Source organism: Artibeus jamaicensis, unplaced genomic scaffold (genome assembly GCF_021234435.1).
Source record: "Artibeus jamaicensis isolate MK-2021 breed Jamaican fruit bat unplaced genomic scaffold, CSHL_Jam_final contig_311, whole genome shotgun sequence".
In the NCBI taxonomy this organism is placed as follows: Eukaryota; Metazoa; Chordata; class Mammalia; order Chiroptera; family Phyllostomidae; genus Artibeus; species Artibeus jamaicensis.
Genome location: NW_026521717.1, coordinates 7233501 through 7250978, shown reverse-complemented (window position 1 = coordinate 7250978; position 17478 = coordinate 7233501). Strand labels below are relative to the sequence as shown.

The following is a 17478-nucleotide window of genomic DNA, read 5'->3' as shown; positions in this document are numbered from 1 at the left end:
ATCAAAAGCCAATAACTTATTTAACAGGGACACACCACAGACGTTTTCACTAAATGTAGAAGGCACAGCTACGTAACTGACAAGAGAAAAAGAATTAGTCAAATGAATTGCAAAAGGAAAACTGTATATTCACAGATGATATGACAGTATACCTAGACGACCCAAAAGAATCAATCGTAAGCTAATACAGTGAAAGAATTCAGTACAATAGGATGTAAAACATAGAAAAATCAAATCTCCACAAAAACATAAACAATAACCTGTTTGAATATATAATGGAAGGGAAGATTACATTTATAACAGCAACAATATGATAAAATACCTAGGGATAAATATAACAAAAATATGCATAATCACTATATAGATAGCCTTAAAACACTACCACTCACAACTTAGATTAGAACAAATAAAAAGATATACATATTTTTTTCATGACTACAATGATTCAGCATTATAAAGATATTTTTTCCAGTTATAAAAATTTTAATATGTCATCAATAAAAATACAAACTCAAAACTTTAGTTAAGCCAGTTGATTCTAAAATACACGTGGAACAAAACAAAGGCAAGAATAACTAGGAAAATCCTAGGAAAGAAGAATGGTGGTGGGGGAAAGATGTTATAGAATAACATTGATTGAATGATATAGACAATGAAATGCAACAGAAAGCATTCACACATAACCAACTATATGGGAAAACTTTGGCATGTAATATTAGCATCATTTCAAATCATTGTAGAAAAGGTGGATTTTTCAGAAGTGATACTGTGATACAGATAATTATTTGGGTGGAAAAATTAGATCTATACTTTATAACAAATCCAAATATGTGAGAGATCTAAATATAAAAATTATATCATATAAACACTAGAATAAAACATGAGTGAATTATGAATAGGAATTCTTATAGTCTGGGAGTCAGGAAGGTTTTTATAAAACAATCGAAATCTGAAAGCAATAAAAGGAGAGATGAACAGATCTAATGTAAAAACAAAAAACTTCTACATGACAAACCAAATACCTGCATGGCAAAAGATATAAACAAAATCAATGAAAAAGAACACATAATAGTAAATTATACAAAGAGCTCTAAAAATAATCAATAAAAAGGGACCAAAACCAATAGAAAAAAGTATAAAAAACATAAACAATTCATAGAAAAAGAGACATATAATTCCTAATTATATGAAAACACACTCAACATCATTGATATGAGAAACATAAAACCACACAGAGATACCAAATCCCATTTATCAGACTGTCAAAAATTCAACTTCTGGGCAAGCTGAATACTCTGTTGGTGAGTTTGTAAAGAAATGGGTACTCTCAGTTTTTTTGCTAATGAAAGTGAAAAATGATATAACCTCTATGGAGGGTGATTTAGCAATATCTAACAAAATCACATATATTTTTACATTTTTATCCTCGAGTTCCATATCTGGAACTCTACCAAGATAAAATGCCAAAAGTACAAAAAAAGTATACATAAGGTTATTCACTACAATTCTATAATAGGAAAAACTTGTAAATAAGATCAAAACGAGAAAGAAATCTATATACCCTGGTAAGACAAACAAGAAACAAAAAAAAATGGAAAGAAGCTTTTTCTGAGTATACTTTTTAAAATAAAATTTGACTGCTGAATCATGTAAATGTTTTATAGTCCTCCAAAAATACAGGAAATTGGGGGGGGGGGGACAAAACTGAAAATAAAATGAAACCAATTATAGTAAATTGGTAACATAACCATACATAAAATAACCATTTCAAGTAACTTTTAAAAATAGTATTATGACCCTTATTGGGATATATTGTAAAGACAAAAGAACTGGGAAGAAAATTCAATCAGTTTATTGTTAGAAGAAAAATTGGTAGTCTTGAAACCATTACATGTGCACTATAGGACAAAGCAAATGTGTTAATGTTATTCAGAATTAAGTCCTTCAGAGTAATATAAGTGAGAACATAAAAAATAAAGATATTAAAAAATTCTGTAATATTACATTTGAACAGAAAATATCAATTATGAGTTTAACTATATATAATATTTTTCTAACTCTCTTCACTGAAAAATTCTAGAAGGAAGGACAACCCAGAAGCATATCTAGTGCCTAGATCATGATTTCGAAGTGCCATGTCTCATTAAAAGTATTAGGGCTCAAATAAATAGTTTAATACTACAACTTAGGCAGGGAAAGTAAAGGCTCATCTTGTACTAGATAGTAAGAAAGGGCTCAAAGGTGTTTTGAACACAAAAGTTAGCTTTGAAGGGTTATCCACAGACTAAATATGAAATAATTTAACAAAATAAAAAGCACTGGAGACTAATAGGAAAAAAGTGAGTAAGTAACTAACAATCCAAAGGCTACAGATATATTGCAAAAAAAAGAAAAACTCGTTACAATTGGAATTGACTATTATATCAATTCCTTGTGAAAATTGATAATTAAGCAAAAAGATTTACATTATATGTCTATTTTTTTAGTCAGCCTTTCTACACAACATGTCATTCTTTGTTCATAGAGAAGAGCTTAATTTTATAGAATAATGACAACTAATAAATGCAAGGAATAATATTTTAAAATTAAAAATTTTTTTTAATTTAAAAAGTCACTTTGCAACCCCGAGTAAAATTATTTAGTAAATGAGAGTATACCTGTTAGTTGAAATATTGTTGGGAGATGTGATTTACCCATAAGCCAAAATATCATTCTACTTGTTAATTGCAAAAGAAAAACACTAAGTTTACAATAGAAGGATCTAGTAGCAGACACTATCTTAACCAAATGGCAACATTTAGCATCTCTAGTATAATCTGATAATAACAACCTGCTAATGTGATGCAGTATGAATTATGCAGTTTCAGCTAATAGATATTGCAGCAAAAACATGTGACCTGATCAACACTTTAGACCCAACTTTCAGTTTACATGAGATAAAGGAGACTAAATAGTTAAACGGCACCGTGAAAAAACAATCAAATATATCCAAAACAGGGCACAAACCTAATTTTGGATAAGAATATAATCACAAAAGACATTTCATTATGCTCTAAGTAGAAAAAGAAACTATATAGTCTAAAAATCAATATATTGAAATTGAGAGAGCTGAGAGCGCAAGGGGGTTTAAAGAAACTAAATTCAGGAACACAAGCCCTTTCTAAATTCAGGAACACAAACTAAATTCAGGAACACAATCCCTAGATGGGAAGGGATTATCACAGGCACTTGGGCATTTGTTAAAATACTGCATGGGATGCACAGAATCAAGCCTTCCATGGTAGAGATATTCTGTTCTATTAAACGGGCACCAGCAGAGCTTTTAATGCCTCCTCAGAATGGTATGACAGACTGGAATACTTAAGAAACCCAAATGGAGAGATTGTTTCACCCATTCTCCTTATGTTTACCTCTATAGATCTTCAAGTACAGGGGGCAGCAATGGAGGCTTGGAATGGAACTAAAAAGCAGAGACAATTCTCTGCACTCTTCTTTGGGCTTAGGTCAAAGAGCCCTACTAGAGGACAACATTTTTAATATACATAGAACAGGACTCACTCTCAAAGTACGTGATACCAGAGGTGAATTGAAACTATCTAAAGAGGTAATCCACCCTCTCAATCCAGTTTAACATCTAATGGGATCAAAATGTTCTGTACCTCATCCTAGCTGCCTATCAGAAAAAAGCATTCATTCTCTAGGAAAAAATAATATTTACACCAGCCTCTTCTAAATAAATGCCAATATATACATTTTTAAAATTACCAGTCCAGTCATAAATAAAGCAAATAAAGATGATCCATAATCAAAAATAACTCATCCAGAGGTTATAGAACTACAGATAAACTACATGTTTCAATAAGGAGACAAGGACTTTAAAACGACTGTTTTAATGTTTTTTTACATTTTTTATTGATTATGCTGTTACAGTTGTTCTATTCCCCCCTTCATTCCCCTCCACCCTACCCCCCCATCCCCACCATTACCCCCCTTTAGTTTATGACCATGTGTCTCAAGTCCTTTAGATTCTCTATTTCCCATGCTATTCTTGCCCCCCCATCTATTTTCTTTCTACTGTCTATGCTACTTATTTTCTGTACCTTCTCCCACCTTCTCCTCCTCCCACTCCCCTGTTGCTAACCCTCCTTGAGATCTTCATTTCTATGTTTCCGCTCCTGATCTAGCTGTCCTTTTAGTTTGCTTTCGTTTTAGGTGTGGTTGTTAATAACTGTGAGTTTGTTGTCCTTTCACTGTTCATGTTTCTTTAACTTCTTTTTCTTAGATAAGTCCCTTTAACATGTCATATAATAAGGGCTTGGTGATGATGAACTCCTTGAATTTGATCTTATCTGAGAAGCACTTTATCTGTCCTTCCATTTTAAATGAAAGTTTTGCTGGATAGAGCAATCTTGGTTGTAGGTCTTTAGATTTCATGACTTGGAATACCTCTTTCCAGCCCCTTCTTGCCTGGAAGGTCTCTTTTGAGAAATCTGCTGAAAGTCTGATGGGGACTCCTTTATAGGTGACTGTCCCCTTATTTCTTGCTGCTTCTAGGATTCTCTCCTTCATTTTCATCTTGGCTAATGTAATGATGATGTGCCTTGGTGTGTTCCTTCTTGGGTCCAACTTCTTTGGGACTCTCTGAGCTTCTTGGATTTCCTGGAAGTCTATTTCCTTTGCCAGATTGGGGAAATTCTCCTTTATTATTTGTTCAAATAAGTTTTCCACTGGTGGCTGTGCCTTTCCCCCTTCTGGTACCCCTATAATTCGGATGTTGGAGCGTTTAAAGATGTCCTGGAGGTTCCTAAGACTCTCCTCATTTCTTTGAATTCTTGTTTCTTGACTCTTTTCTGTTTGGCCATTATTTGCTTTCTTCTGGTCCACTCCATTGATTTGAGTCCCAGTTTCCTTTTCATTGCTATTGGTGTCCTGTGCAATTCCATTCATTTCAATTAGTTTCGCCTTCATATATTTGTCTAATTTGTCGGTATAATCAACCAGTTCTGTGAGGATCCTGATCACCAACGTTTTAAACTGTGCATCTGTGAGTTTTGCTATTTCTTCATCGCTTAGATCTATTGGCTCTGGGGCTCTGAGATCCTCCTGCGCCATTCTTGGTCTGTTCGGGCCCTTTAAGTGTGAGAAGTGGCGCCTTGGATTCCCAGGTCACTGGGTTGTGACGCTGTATATGGAGGCGTGGCCAGAGCGGGGAAATGGCGACCCCCTCTGCCGCTTCTCACAGCTGAGTGCGGAGGAGCAGTGCCTTAGGTGGTTCACCTGGGCCGGGCCACTCAGAGTTGCTGGGTTATGACTCTGTATGTGGAGGTGGGGTCAGAGCAGGGAAATGGCGGCGCCCTCCACTGCCGCATGCCGTGGGGACCTGCCGGCCCGGTCCAACCGCCCACTCCCTCGCCTGTCCGCCCGCGAACAAATGCGCGACCACAGTCAACACGCAGCACCGCTCCCCCGCTGTTATCCCCACGGTCGCTCGCCTGGTCGCTCGCTCGGTCGCTCACTAGGTCCGACCCTGGGCCTGGATTCCAGGGGCCTGAGTCCGTCTGGCCAAGTCCTCCTGTGCAACCCTGCTCCGCCAGCCGCTGGTTTCGCCCCTTACAGGTCAGGCTGAAGAATTTGTTGTTAACGGACTTCCAAAAAGTTCAATTTTCCCTGTTCCGGCTGTGTTTTCTGTTGCTAATATTTAGTTTTCTCTAATCTTGGTTGTGTGAGAAGGCACGGCACATCTACCTATGCCTCCATCTTGGCGGAAGTCTGTTTTAATGTTTTAATAGAGAAAAAGATTTAACTGAATAGGCAAAAATATGGAGAACTTCAATAGAAAAATGAAATCTCTAAAGAAGAGACAAAGAATTATAGAAAAATTGAGAAAAATAATATCTTGAAAACATCTCTCTTGGTAACTGAATATGTGAAATGCCAAAAAGAAAAATTAGTGAGGAAATATAGAATATTTGGCAAATGCTATTTACCACCTTAAACCAATAATCGCAGACATGTTCAAATCTATGAATGTGAGCTACTTCACAAAACATACATTTACCTAAAAATTCAATGTTAATGGAAAAGAAAAACATGAACCTGAAGAAATATAATCACCCAATGCAATATATGAGCCCTAACTGGATTTAAAAAAAATAAATTATAAAGTACACTTTGGAGACAATATGAAAAACATGAATTTATGAACAAGATATTTTAGGAAATTACTATTGTCTTAATATGATGATACTATTGTAAATATGCAGAGGCATGTTCTTATTCTTAGGGGAGATGTTATTAGGTTGAAATGTTATCTGCTATTTACTTTCAAATGGCTCAGGAAATAGTGTATATGTTCCTCTGTGTAAAGTGTTAGAAAAGGCAAATTTTTTTATTGAACATACAATTATACCTTTATTGTATTTTGTTTCTAGTTTTTAATACTTGGTATTACAAATATAATTTTATTGCATTTTGGAAGAAATATTATGCAGAATTCTTCAAGCTAACCAATCAACAAAATCTTAACAAGATAATGTCACTAAGACTTATCTCACATGCCATTCCTATAAAGGTTTAAGCATAAATAACTGTAAACAAACTTTTATCATGCCCTTTTTAAAGCCCACTTTAGCTTTCACAGTGACACTGCTGTTTTACAACTATCAACAAAAAAAGGAATTATATATAATCCAAGTGAGAATTATAGATAAGTCTTAATATTGCTTTGAAGACTTTTCCCCCAACCTTCTTTTAAGTTTAAAATAGAAGTTATAAAACTCCTCTTGGGATTACTTCCCACAGTAAAATCTTTTTACCATAGGTTGCCACTGTTCTTTTTCAGCAGTTTGACCAAAATTCTTATTAATATTCTTATTAAAATAGGTAATTAAAAATGACCTATTTTAGAACACATGTGGATACAATATCTATTGATAAAAATGTGTATCTAAAGAAAAAAAGAGCAAGGTGAGAGCAAGCTCATTATTCAAATGGATGGTACAACACAAGCAAATACTCTGAGAATACCACATATGTAGAATGTAGGGTACTATGGGGGAAAGTAATGGGGAGAAAATGTGAACAACTGTAATTGAACAACAGTAAAAAAAAAAGAGAGAGAATATCACATATCAAAGTCTATTTAAGAAATAAAGTCTGAGAGTTTGCCTTATGTAATACTCATTTAAAAGCAGAGCTACTAAGAGCCAAGAATGATGGTCTTAAATAGTGATAGTGCTGACTTCCTGACTGGATTACATTATTATTTTTGTGTTACAAGGGAAATATTTGATTCAGAAGTACCATTTCTTCATTTCTTCAAATTAAGTACCAGTACTTCATTTTCTTAGCTGAGGGAGACAATGTATATTCTGTAGAAAAGTCAGATTTATAAGCATTTTCTCTGTAGAAACAAACCAAAACCCCCAAACACTTTAATTCCAAATATCCCATCTCCTATTATTTTGATTCCTTCCTACAGTTACCCCATCTCCACTGTTCTTTGATTCCAGAATCCAGCAAGGGTACCTACCACCTTTTCACTGCTCCTCACTCTTCCCTCATTCAACTTCCTTCTTACATATTGTCATAATCATCACAATATAGACACCATCACCTCTTTACGTCTCTAAATCATTATACTCATTTGAGCATTAATCCTGCCACACTGTCCAATCCATTCACTCACTTTCTCACTAAGAAAAACTATTTCACTATAATTTTGTGCCTTGATTGTTGCAGTAGCCTCCAAACTAGTTTCTTTACTTATATCTTTGTACCCTTCCTATAGTCTACCTTAACACAGTAATTAATTCTTAATAATTATTGACATTTTAAAATGCTAATAAAAACCCATTACTCCTGAGGACTTCCGCCAAGATGGAGGCATAGGTGGATGTGCCGTGCCTTCTCACACAACCAAGTTTAGAGACAACTAAATTTTAGCAACAGAAAACACAGCCAGAACACGGAAAACTGAACTTTTCGGAAGTCCGTTAACAACAAATTCTTCAGCCTGACCGGTAAGGGGCGAAACCAGCGGCTGGTGAAGCGGGATTGCACAGGAGGTCTCGGTCAGCCGGACTCAGGCTCGGAATCCAGACGCGAGGAATCCAGGCGCAGTGTTGGACCTAGTGAGCGACCGAGTGAGCCACCAGTCCAGCGACCTCGGGGGAGACAGCAGGGGAGCGGTGCTGCGTGTTGACTGTGGTCATGCATTTGTGCCTGGGCGGACAGACGAGGGAGTGGGCAGTTGGACCAGGCCCCGGCGGGTCCCCGTGGCAAGCGGCAGTGGAGGGCGCCGCCATTTCCCTGCTCTGACCCCACCTCCACATACAGCGTCATAACCCAGCAACTCTGAGTGGCCCGGCCCAGGTGAACCACCTAAGGCGCTAATCCTCACCCAGCTGTGAGAAACAGCAGAGGGGGTTGCCATTTGCCCGCTCTGACCACGCCTCCACATACAGCGTCACAACCCAGTGACCTGGGAGTCCAAGGCGCCGCTTCTCACACTTAAAGAGCGCGAACAGACCAAAAATGTCGCAAGAAGATCTCAAAGCCCCAGAACCTATAGATCTAAGCGATGAAGAAATAGCAAAACTCTCAGACGCACAGTTTAAAACACTAGTCATCAGGATCCCCACAGAACTGGCTGATTATACCGACAAATTAGACAAATATATGAAGGCGAAACTAATTGAAATGAATGGAATTGCACAGGATACCAATAGCAATGAAAAGGAAACTGGGACTCAAATCAATGGAGTGGACCAGAAGAAAGCAAATAATGGCCAAACAGAAAAGAGTCAAGAAACAAGAATTCAAAGAAATGAGGAGAGTCTTAGGAACCTCCAGGACATCTTTAAACGCTCCAACATCCGAATTATAGGGGTACCAGAAGGGGGAAAGGAACAGCCACCAGTGGAAAACTTATTTGAACAAATAATAAAGGAGAATTTCCCCAATCTGGCAAAGGAAATAGACTTCCAGGAAATCCAGGAAGCTCAGAGAGTCCCAAAGAAGTTGGACCCAAGAAGGAACACACCAAGGCACATCATCATTACATTAGCCAAGATTAAAATGAAGGAGAGAATCCTTGAAGCAGCAAGAGCTAAGGGGACACTCACCTACAAAGGAGTCCCCATCAGACTGTCAGTAGATTTCTCAAAAGAGACCTTCCAGGCAAGAAGGGGCTGGAAAGAGGTATTCCAAGTCATGAAAGCCAAAGACCTACAACCAAGATTGCTCTATCCAGCAAAACTTTCATTCAGAATGGAAGGACAGATAAAGTGCTTCTCAGATAAGATCAAATTCAAGGAGTTCATCATCACCAAGCCCTTATTATATGAAATGTTAAAGGGACTTATCTAAGAGAAAGAAGTTAAAGAAACATGAACGGTGAAAGGACAACAAACTCACAGTTATTAACCACACCTAAAACGAAAGCAAACTAAAAGGACAGCTAGATCAGGAGCGGAAATATAGAAATGAAGATCTCAAGGAGGGTTAGCAACAGGGGAGTGGGAGGAGGAGAAGGGGGGAGAAGGTACAGAAAATAAGTAGCATAGACAGTAGATAGAAAATAGATGGGGGGGGCAAGAATAGCATGGGAAATACAGAATCTAAAGGACTTGAGACACATGGTCATAAACTAAAGGGGGGGGTAATGGTGGGGATGGGGGGGTAGGGTGGAGGGGAATGAAGGGGGGAATAGAACAACTGTAACAGCATAATCAATAAAAAAATTAAAAAGAAAAAAAGTTAGCTGTAGTTGACATAGAATGTAATGAATATATGATATAAAAGAAAATATTAGTTTCTTGATATTATGAAATAATGAAAATGTACAATACAGTATGTAATTCTATTGAACAATGTTGAGAGGTGAATTTTATCAAATAAAACTCCTGTTAAGTGACATATCATAAAGGAAAAAAAAACACCTATTACTCCTTAAAACATCCAATGTCTTCTCATCTTATGTAAAATAAAATGTCAATTTCTTCATAATAGTCCACTAGCCCCTACAAAATCTACCTGTTTTTAAAATTGTTGTTCAAATACAGTTGTCTCCATTTCCCCCTCATCACCCTCCTCTCCCCTCCCCCACCTCTCACTCTCAATCTTACCCCTTTTCAGCTTTGTCAGTGGGTCCCTTATATGTGTTCCTGACAACCCTTTCCTCCTTTCCCTGGTTATCATGTTCCCCCCACCCTGGCCCCTCCGGTTACTATCAGGTTGTTCTCTGTTTCAGTGTGTCGGGTTCTATTTTGCTTACTTGTTTGCTTTGCTGATTAGGTTCCACTTATACTTGAGATGATATGGTATCTGTCTTTTACTACCTGGCTTATTTCACTTAGCATAATCCTCTCCAGTTCCATTCATGCTGTCACGAAGGGTTGGACCTCCTTTCTGCTGCATAGTACTCCATTTTGTAAATGTACCATAGTTTTTTTAATCCACTCATTTACTGGTGGGCACTTAGGTATCTTTCAGCGCTTGGCTACTATAAATTGCACTGCTATAAACACTGGGGTGCCTGGGTTCTTTTGAACTGGTGTTTCAGGGAAGACAAACAATCCAATTAAAAAATGGGCAAAGGACCTGAACAGACACTTCTCTGAGGACATACAGAGGACCCAGAGACGTACAAAAGCATGCTCAGCATCACTAGCCATCAGAGAGATGCAAATTAAAACCACAGTGAGATACCACTTCACACCAGTCAGAATGATCATCATAACCAAATCAACAAACAAGTGCTGGCAAGGTTGTTGAGAAAAGGGAACTCTAGTACATTGTTGGTGGGAATGCAGACTGGTGCAACCAGTGTGGAAAATAGTGGAAAACTGTGGAAAATTCCAGTATGGAATTTCCTGAAAAAACTAAAAATCTAGCTATTCATTATTTTGTTTTCTACCATCCTCCCCGTCTCATTCTACTCTAGCCACACCGGTGGTCTCCTTACTCTATCTGAAACATGCCAGCATGGTCTTGCCTCAAGGGCTTTAGATTTGTTGGGTATTTTGCTCTCACTTCCTTTAGGTATTTTATAGATATCATTTCAGTGAGGTCTTCTTTGTCTACCCTATTTAAAACTTTTATTTTTCCTTTGTTTTTTCATGGCACTTATTATTTCTGACCTATTATCTATTTACTTTACATATTGTTTCTTGCCTCTAACTGCCACTAGCATACATATAAGCTACATGAAAGCGCGAATTTTGTCTGTTTGGTTAATTGTTGTACTCCCATTGTCTATGGTATGACAGGTACACAGTAGGCAACACTAAAATATATTATTAAATAAAGAAAATAGTATAAATATATCTTTTTCCCTGAATCATTTGTTGAATGAATGAAACAAACACTACTACATAATTTTTAAATAAGATTAACATCAAAATTTTGAATAAAAATTTGATATAAAATATAAACCTAGCCCTGGCTGGTACAGCTCAGTGGATTAAGCACTGGCCTGAGAACCAAAGAGTCACTGGTTGATTCCTAGTCAGGGCACATGCCTGGGTTGTGGGCCAGGTCCCCAGTATGGGGCAGGTAAGAGGCAACCACACATTGATGTTTCTCTCCCTCTCTGTCTTCCACCCTTCCCCTGGGTCTACAAATAAATAAGGAAAATCTTTTTTAAAAAAATCATGTTAAAATATATAAACTGATGTTATTGTAAACTTATTGTCCATGTTGAAGGATAATATTTGTTTTTTGGGAGTTTATTTTAAAATCCAGTTAACTTATATCCATTCTTACAGTTTTATGACTTTGGGAAAATTATCATCAGTATTTTATTTTCTGATGTTTTTAACATTAGAATCTATACTATGAGAAAATAAACATCCCCCCAAATCAATATAAGTGCTGGAATACCCTGAATCACTCATCAAAAATTCAGGATTTTGAAACTTATCGGAAGTTTTCAAATTTTAAATTATAGAAAAATACTCACTTCTACTTGAATCCAAATATGGATATTTATCTAGAGAAATTTCTATCTTCTACCTTACTAATGATGAGTCAGGTTAATTTTCACATTTTATTGGATTGATGTTAAATATGTTAAATGTATTTAAAGCTATTCTTTTAAATAGAGTTGAAGCAGAAAAATTTAAATTATATCAAAGAAAAACCTTTTGATTTAAAAAGGAATAAAATAAACCTAGAGAAAGTGAACCAAGGGGTGAGAGGTTGTTTGAAAAACATCAATTGTTTTCAAACACTTCCATTTTGGTACAATAAATTATACACAGCATTATTTAAATTTGAGAGTGTCAACAATACATTAGAAACCAAACATATTAGTTCATAAAAACACTCACCTACAACACCATTCAATACGACCTTCACCTTCACAACTTTTTGCCCAATGATTATCTGCCAAATTTTTCATTGCAACAGCATATTCGCAAAGTGTTTCCTCATCCTCACAATGTTCTCTCCAGATCTTATCAAAATCTCCCACTAAAAACAAGGAAAAAAAAAGAATTAAGTTAACTGTATTTTTGGATCTCTACATAATTATCAGTTCCCAACACTTTATAAAAAGGGGTTAATAGATGATAAGGCAACATAAACTAGCAAGTTAAATATTTCTATATATACATTTGGACTGCAACAAAAATGATCATTAATGATCATTTAATCATTTAATTAAATGATTAAATTCATTAAATGAAAATTAATGTCCTTTAACATAAGATACACATTCTCTTGCCTCATGTTCAAATGCAGGCAATTGTCTGGTGACAAAATGAACTTAAAAACACAAACAGAATAACCAAATTTGTATTTAACAACTACAGTCAAATTATTCCTCAAATAATTAGATTTTAGTATTAAAGTTTTTTAGCAGCCCTGCCTGGCGTAGCTCAGTGGATTGAGCGCGGGCCTGTGAACCAGAGTATCGCAGTTCGATTCCCAGTCAGGGCACATGCCTGGGTTGCAGGCCAGTTCCCAGCAGGGGATACAGGAAAGGCAACCATACATTGATATTCCTCTCCCTATCTCCTTCCCTTCCCCTCTAAAGATAAGTAAATAAAATTTTATAAAGTTTTTTAGCAAAAAAAAAAAATAGTTCAACTATTATGACACTTATCTATTCAAACTTTGAAAAACTATTGTTTTTTTTAGCACACATTTTGACTAGGCTGAAAACCAACAAGGTGCTCTACTCTGTGAGGGTGTGCTCTGAGTCTCCCTGGCAGAATAAATCCCCACTGATTCCCATCACTAGATGCTATACAGACTCTTCTACCCATCACCATTGCCCTGGGATGGGGATCTCTGCATGTGGTTAAGACTCTATGCTCCTAGTGGGAGTTGAGTTCTATAGCCAGGATGTATCTTCAGCTTCTCAGCTGCTACCACATCTGCATATGGGGGCTTTCTCCCACTACGTCTGAACCCTTCTTGCCAGTCTCTATGTAGCATCTTCTATACTCCTTGGTTATAATATTTCATATCACCTAGCTTTCAGTTTGTTGTCAGGTTGATTGATGTGCAATTTAGCTGTAAATTGGTTTAAAGTAGAAAGGAAGTGGATGCGGCTTTCATCTACTTTACAGCCATCTTGGAAGTCTTGTCAATTTCTTATGGAGTTTTAAGTCTTACTACCTGTTCCAATGAAGTTTTGAGGAAAAACCCAAATTTTGTCTGTAAGTTTGTTCAACCCAAACTGATGGCAGACAACTTTAATTACATGTTTTCAATAACATTAAAGAGTCTCCAGATGTTCTCTAAGTATTCTGATACTGAAACTAATGTGTGATTAGTAAAGTGTAGTACACTTAAATAATATATTACTGAGACAAAACAATGCTACTGTATATACTTTGCATTGTTTCAATACATTTTTTGAAAAAATAGTCTATTTCAAAACACTAAAGATAATAATAAATTTCATGAGCAAGTACTGGCATCAAAAGCAGAGAAGATGTAGTAAAATGCGGTAGATATTATAATAGCAAAACATATCTGATATGTTCCCTATATTCCATCTAAGTCACCCTGGATCTAAAATTTCAAACCATGTATGTATGTATGTATGTATGTATTTAATAGCATTTTAATATGTCTTCACATTTTTCAGAGCCAGTCTTCACACATTGTTCTTCATGACTGCTTTAGCTGCATTTGGGAAATTTACTTCCATATAATTTTTATTTTATTTTATTATATTATTTTATTTAAATTTTATTTTAATTGTTGTTCAAGCAGTTTTCTGCCTTTTACCCCATCCCAGCCCATCCCCTGCAGCCCTCCCCACCTCCCTCCCATTTCCACCCCTTGTTTTTGTCCATGTGTCCTTTATACTTGTTCCTGCAAACCCTCCCCCTTTTCCCCTGAAATTCCCTCCCCTCTCCTCTCTGGTTACTGTCAGCCTGTTCCAGAGTGTCTTTGGTTATATTTGAGTGTCTTTGGTTATATTTTGCTTGTTTGTTTGTTTGTTTGTTTGTTTGTTTTTGTTGATTACGTTCCTGTTAAAGGTGATTTCATATGGCATTTGTCTTTTACTGCTTGCCTTATTTCACTTAGCATAATGCTTTCCAGTTCCATCCATGCTGTGGCATTTGCAATGCCACTGGCAAATGCATTGCATTTGCATTCATTTGCAAATATCGTTCTTGTTTGATGTAATTAGCAACATCATCTCCTGTTTTCTGTAAAAGATAACCACCTAAAGCAAACCTGAGCATAGTAAATGAGGACCATCCTTGATGTAACGTGCCCAGAAAAGCAATAAAAGCCTGTCCAGGCAAGGGTCACAGCCCTCTCTCACTTAAGAGAGTGGCCATGATGTCCCTTTTTCTCCACAGGACTTCTTTAGTCCGTGTGAATTTTTTAGTGGCAGCCACAACACAAGGACTTCGTAGGCCAGGGTCCACATCATTTCCAGAATATACTTAGAAGTTCATTACCATATTTTAAAATAAAGTTATTAAACAAAAAGAGTAGAAAAAGTTGGGTCTTTTTTTCATAATGGACTGTTATATGTTTTTTATAGTATTCAAAATACAAGGTATTTACCCTTTAAACAAAGTATTTTCAAAATAACTTATAATGTGGTCTCTGAAAAGCCAAAAAGTTAAGGTTAACCAGTGCTCAATAATCATATTCAAACTGCATACAAATACAAAAAAAACCATTAAAACTCAATTCTAAGGATTTTTATTACCATTTAGTTATTAAGTCAACCAAGATTTTAAAAACTATCTTACTTGAAAGGACAATACTTTTTCATTACCAAAAGAAACTAAGAACTTCTTCAGATTTGTCTCAAAGATGTGGTCAAGAGAACAAGAAATATATTCAAGTTCAATCAATCAGAGCACTCAATAATTAATAATTAGCCTCATAATGATTCCAATATATAAGTATTTGTAATGACTCTAAATCATTTTGAAAATTTATTTTCTTACCTATTGTAGGCATCCTATAAAAATATGAATGTATGTTACAGGGGAAAAAAAAAGAGAGAGGAAAGAGAGGAAAATGAGGAAAATCTCCAATAAATACATACATTTCACTTTGCCCTAAAAAAGAAAATTCCAAAATTATTTTTAGAAAGCAAATTTTAAAATATATGTGTCCTGCAGCCTAACTTTAAATGAACAGGTAATCAATAATCATTTGTTTCAATATATAGTTTTAAGATCAGCTCAAAGCTCTGCCTAGTCTAAAAAATAAAGTCATCTGATTGTTTTATAAAATTCTAAAACAAAGTCCCTTTAACATGACTTCTATTTATTATATTCTCTGTAAATTTAATTTGTTCAAACATTAATTTTAAAAACTAATAATTTAAAACAGAAATGATAATAATCTAAAGTTGCCAAACCCAGTTCAGTATGGATATCAATGAACTAAATTATTAAAGGCATGGTCCCAATATCAAGATAATACCATAATTGTTTCTAAATTAACCTTCACAAACATATGTCAAACTAAAGAAAAATATGAGATATTTCCTATGAAAAGGGAGTCATAACTAGGAATAAATTAATAGGAATTCAAAAGGCAGAGTTCCATTTTTAATAATTGTGTGAACAATTGAAGATATACTTTGCTACTGTCTTTGTTAAGTACCAATTACAATGAAATAAGTAAGAAAGTATTCATTTTTGCTCTTCATAAATTCAAGGAAAGCTATATTTACAAGTCCAAACTCAAGTGAATCAATAGAATCCCTAAATTCTTTATAATTGAAAGCATGTTTTTATTTATAAATTAACCTATCTTTTGACATCTGGTACAGCAAATTTCTCTCCTTCAAAACATAACTGAAACAATTCAAGACGGCTGAAGAGTAGGACAAAGCTATAGTCACCTGATCCCAGTGCCCAAACACATTTACAGCTAAATTACAGATTAATCAACCTAAACAGCAACTGAAGTCTAGCTGAACAGCAACTGAAGTCTAGCTGAACTGAAATATTATAACAAAGGATTTACATAAAAAGCCACATAGAGACAAGTAAGAAGGGCAGAGAGTGGAAAGGGATGACCCCACTCCACCCCACCCACAAGCAATGACTGAGAAGCAGGAGTGATACCTCACAGCAAAAACCTCCACTCTAGGAGCTTGGGGTATCAAACCCATACAGGGATTCCCCAATCCAGAGCAAGAGATGGGAAGAGGAGCCCGCATAGCATCTGGTGGTAAAAATCAGTGGTGATTCAGTCTACCAAGGAGAGAAGACATTTGGTTAGAGACCCAGAAGCAACCTTCCCAGAGTCAAGCACTCTATTTTTATAGCATCAGCCTAGAGAGTGCACTGCTCCCTCCCCCAATTACTGGCAACAGTACTCTGCTGTGCTTGGGTCTTGCAGAGGCATCTGCTGGCTGCACCCAGTAGGGACTTTTAGGGAGCTCTTTACTTGAGGAACTCTTGGAAGAGATTGAGAACTTTGTAGCTCTGGAAAGAGGTCCATTCTTTTCCAACCTCAAGAGAATTGCTGGCCCCACTCCCCCTCATACATGTGGATTCATTTGGTCTAGCCTTCCACTCCCTGTGAACCCATCCTACTGAGTTCAGTCCCACAGGGTAATTAATCAGAGTGCACCTCTCCCAAGGAGGCTTTTGTGAGGGAATGAGAGGGACATGTGCTACGTTGAGTGGCTACATTGTAGGTGGGAGGGGGCATTCACATCTACCCTCCAAACTCAGCCCACACTATTCCTACAATGGAGTAATCATATGATCTGATTTTCCTACAACTGAGCCCCCCTATACCATTCTGTTGAGCTCAGTCATCCAGAGGGAGGATCTGGGGGTTGCACTCTATTAGGAAAAGGAAGAAGTGCCTGTTGCCCTGCTACAGGCTTGCTGGCACCAACCACAACAGGAGACTCATGGGATCTGCCTGCCCAAGTCCTGGAGGCCCTGTTCTGCTGAGCTCAGCTCCACAGGGTAAAGGGAGTGCTATTCAGAGGGGAGAGAGACATTTGGAGTGTACCTCTGGGAG

General features: G+C 36.6%; 1 protein-coding gene across 2 annotated transcripts in view; it reads right to left on the bottom strand.

The window, feature by feature from the left end:
• Positions 1-17478, bottom strand: part of BMT2 (base methyltransferase of 25S rRNA 2 homolog) — a 161262-nt gene that overhangs the window by 121770 nt on the left and 22014 nt on the right. For both annotated transcript variants that reach the window (XM_037131061.2, XM_037131062.2), the window contains exon 2: positions 12333-12474. In XM_037131061.2, coding sequence (XP_036986956.1) covers positions 12333-12474 — 142 coding nt within the window. The remainder of the gene's footprint in view (positions 1-12332; positions 12475-17478) is intronic.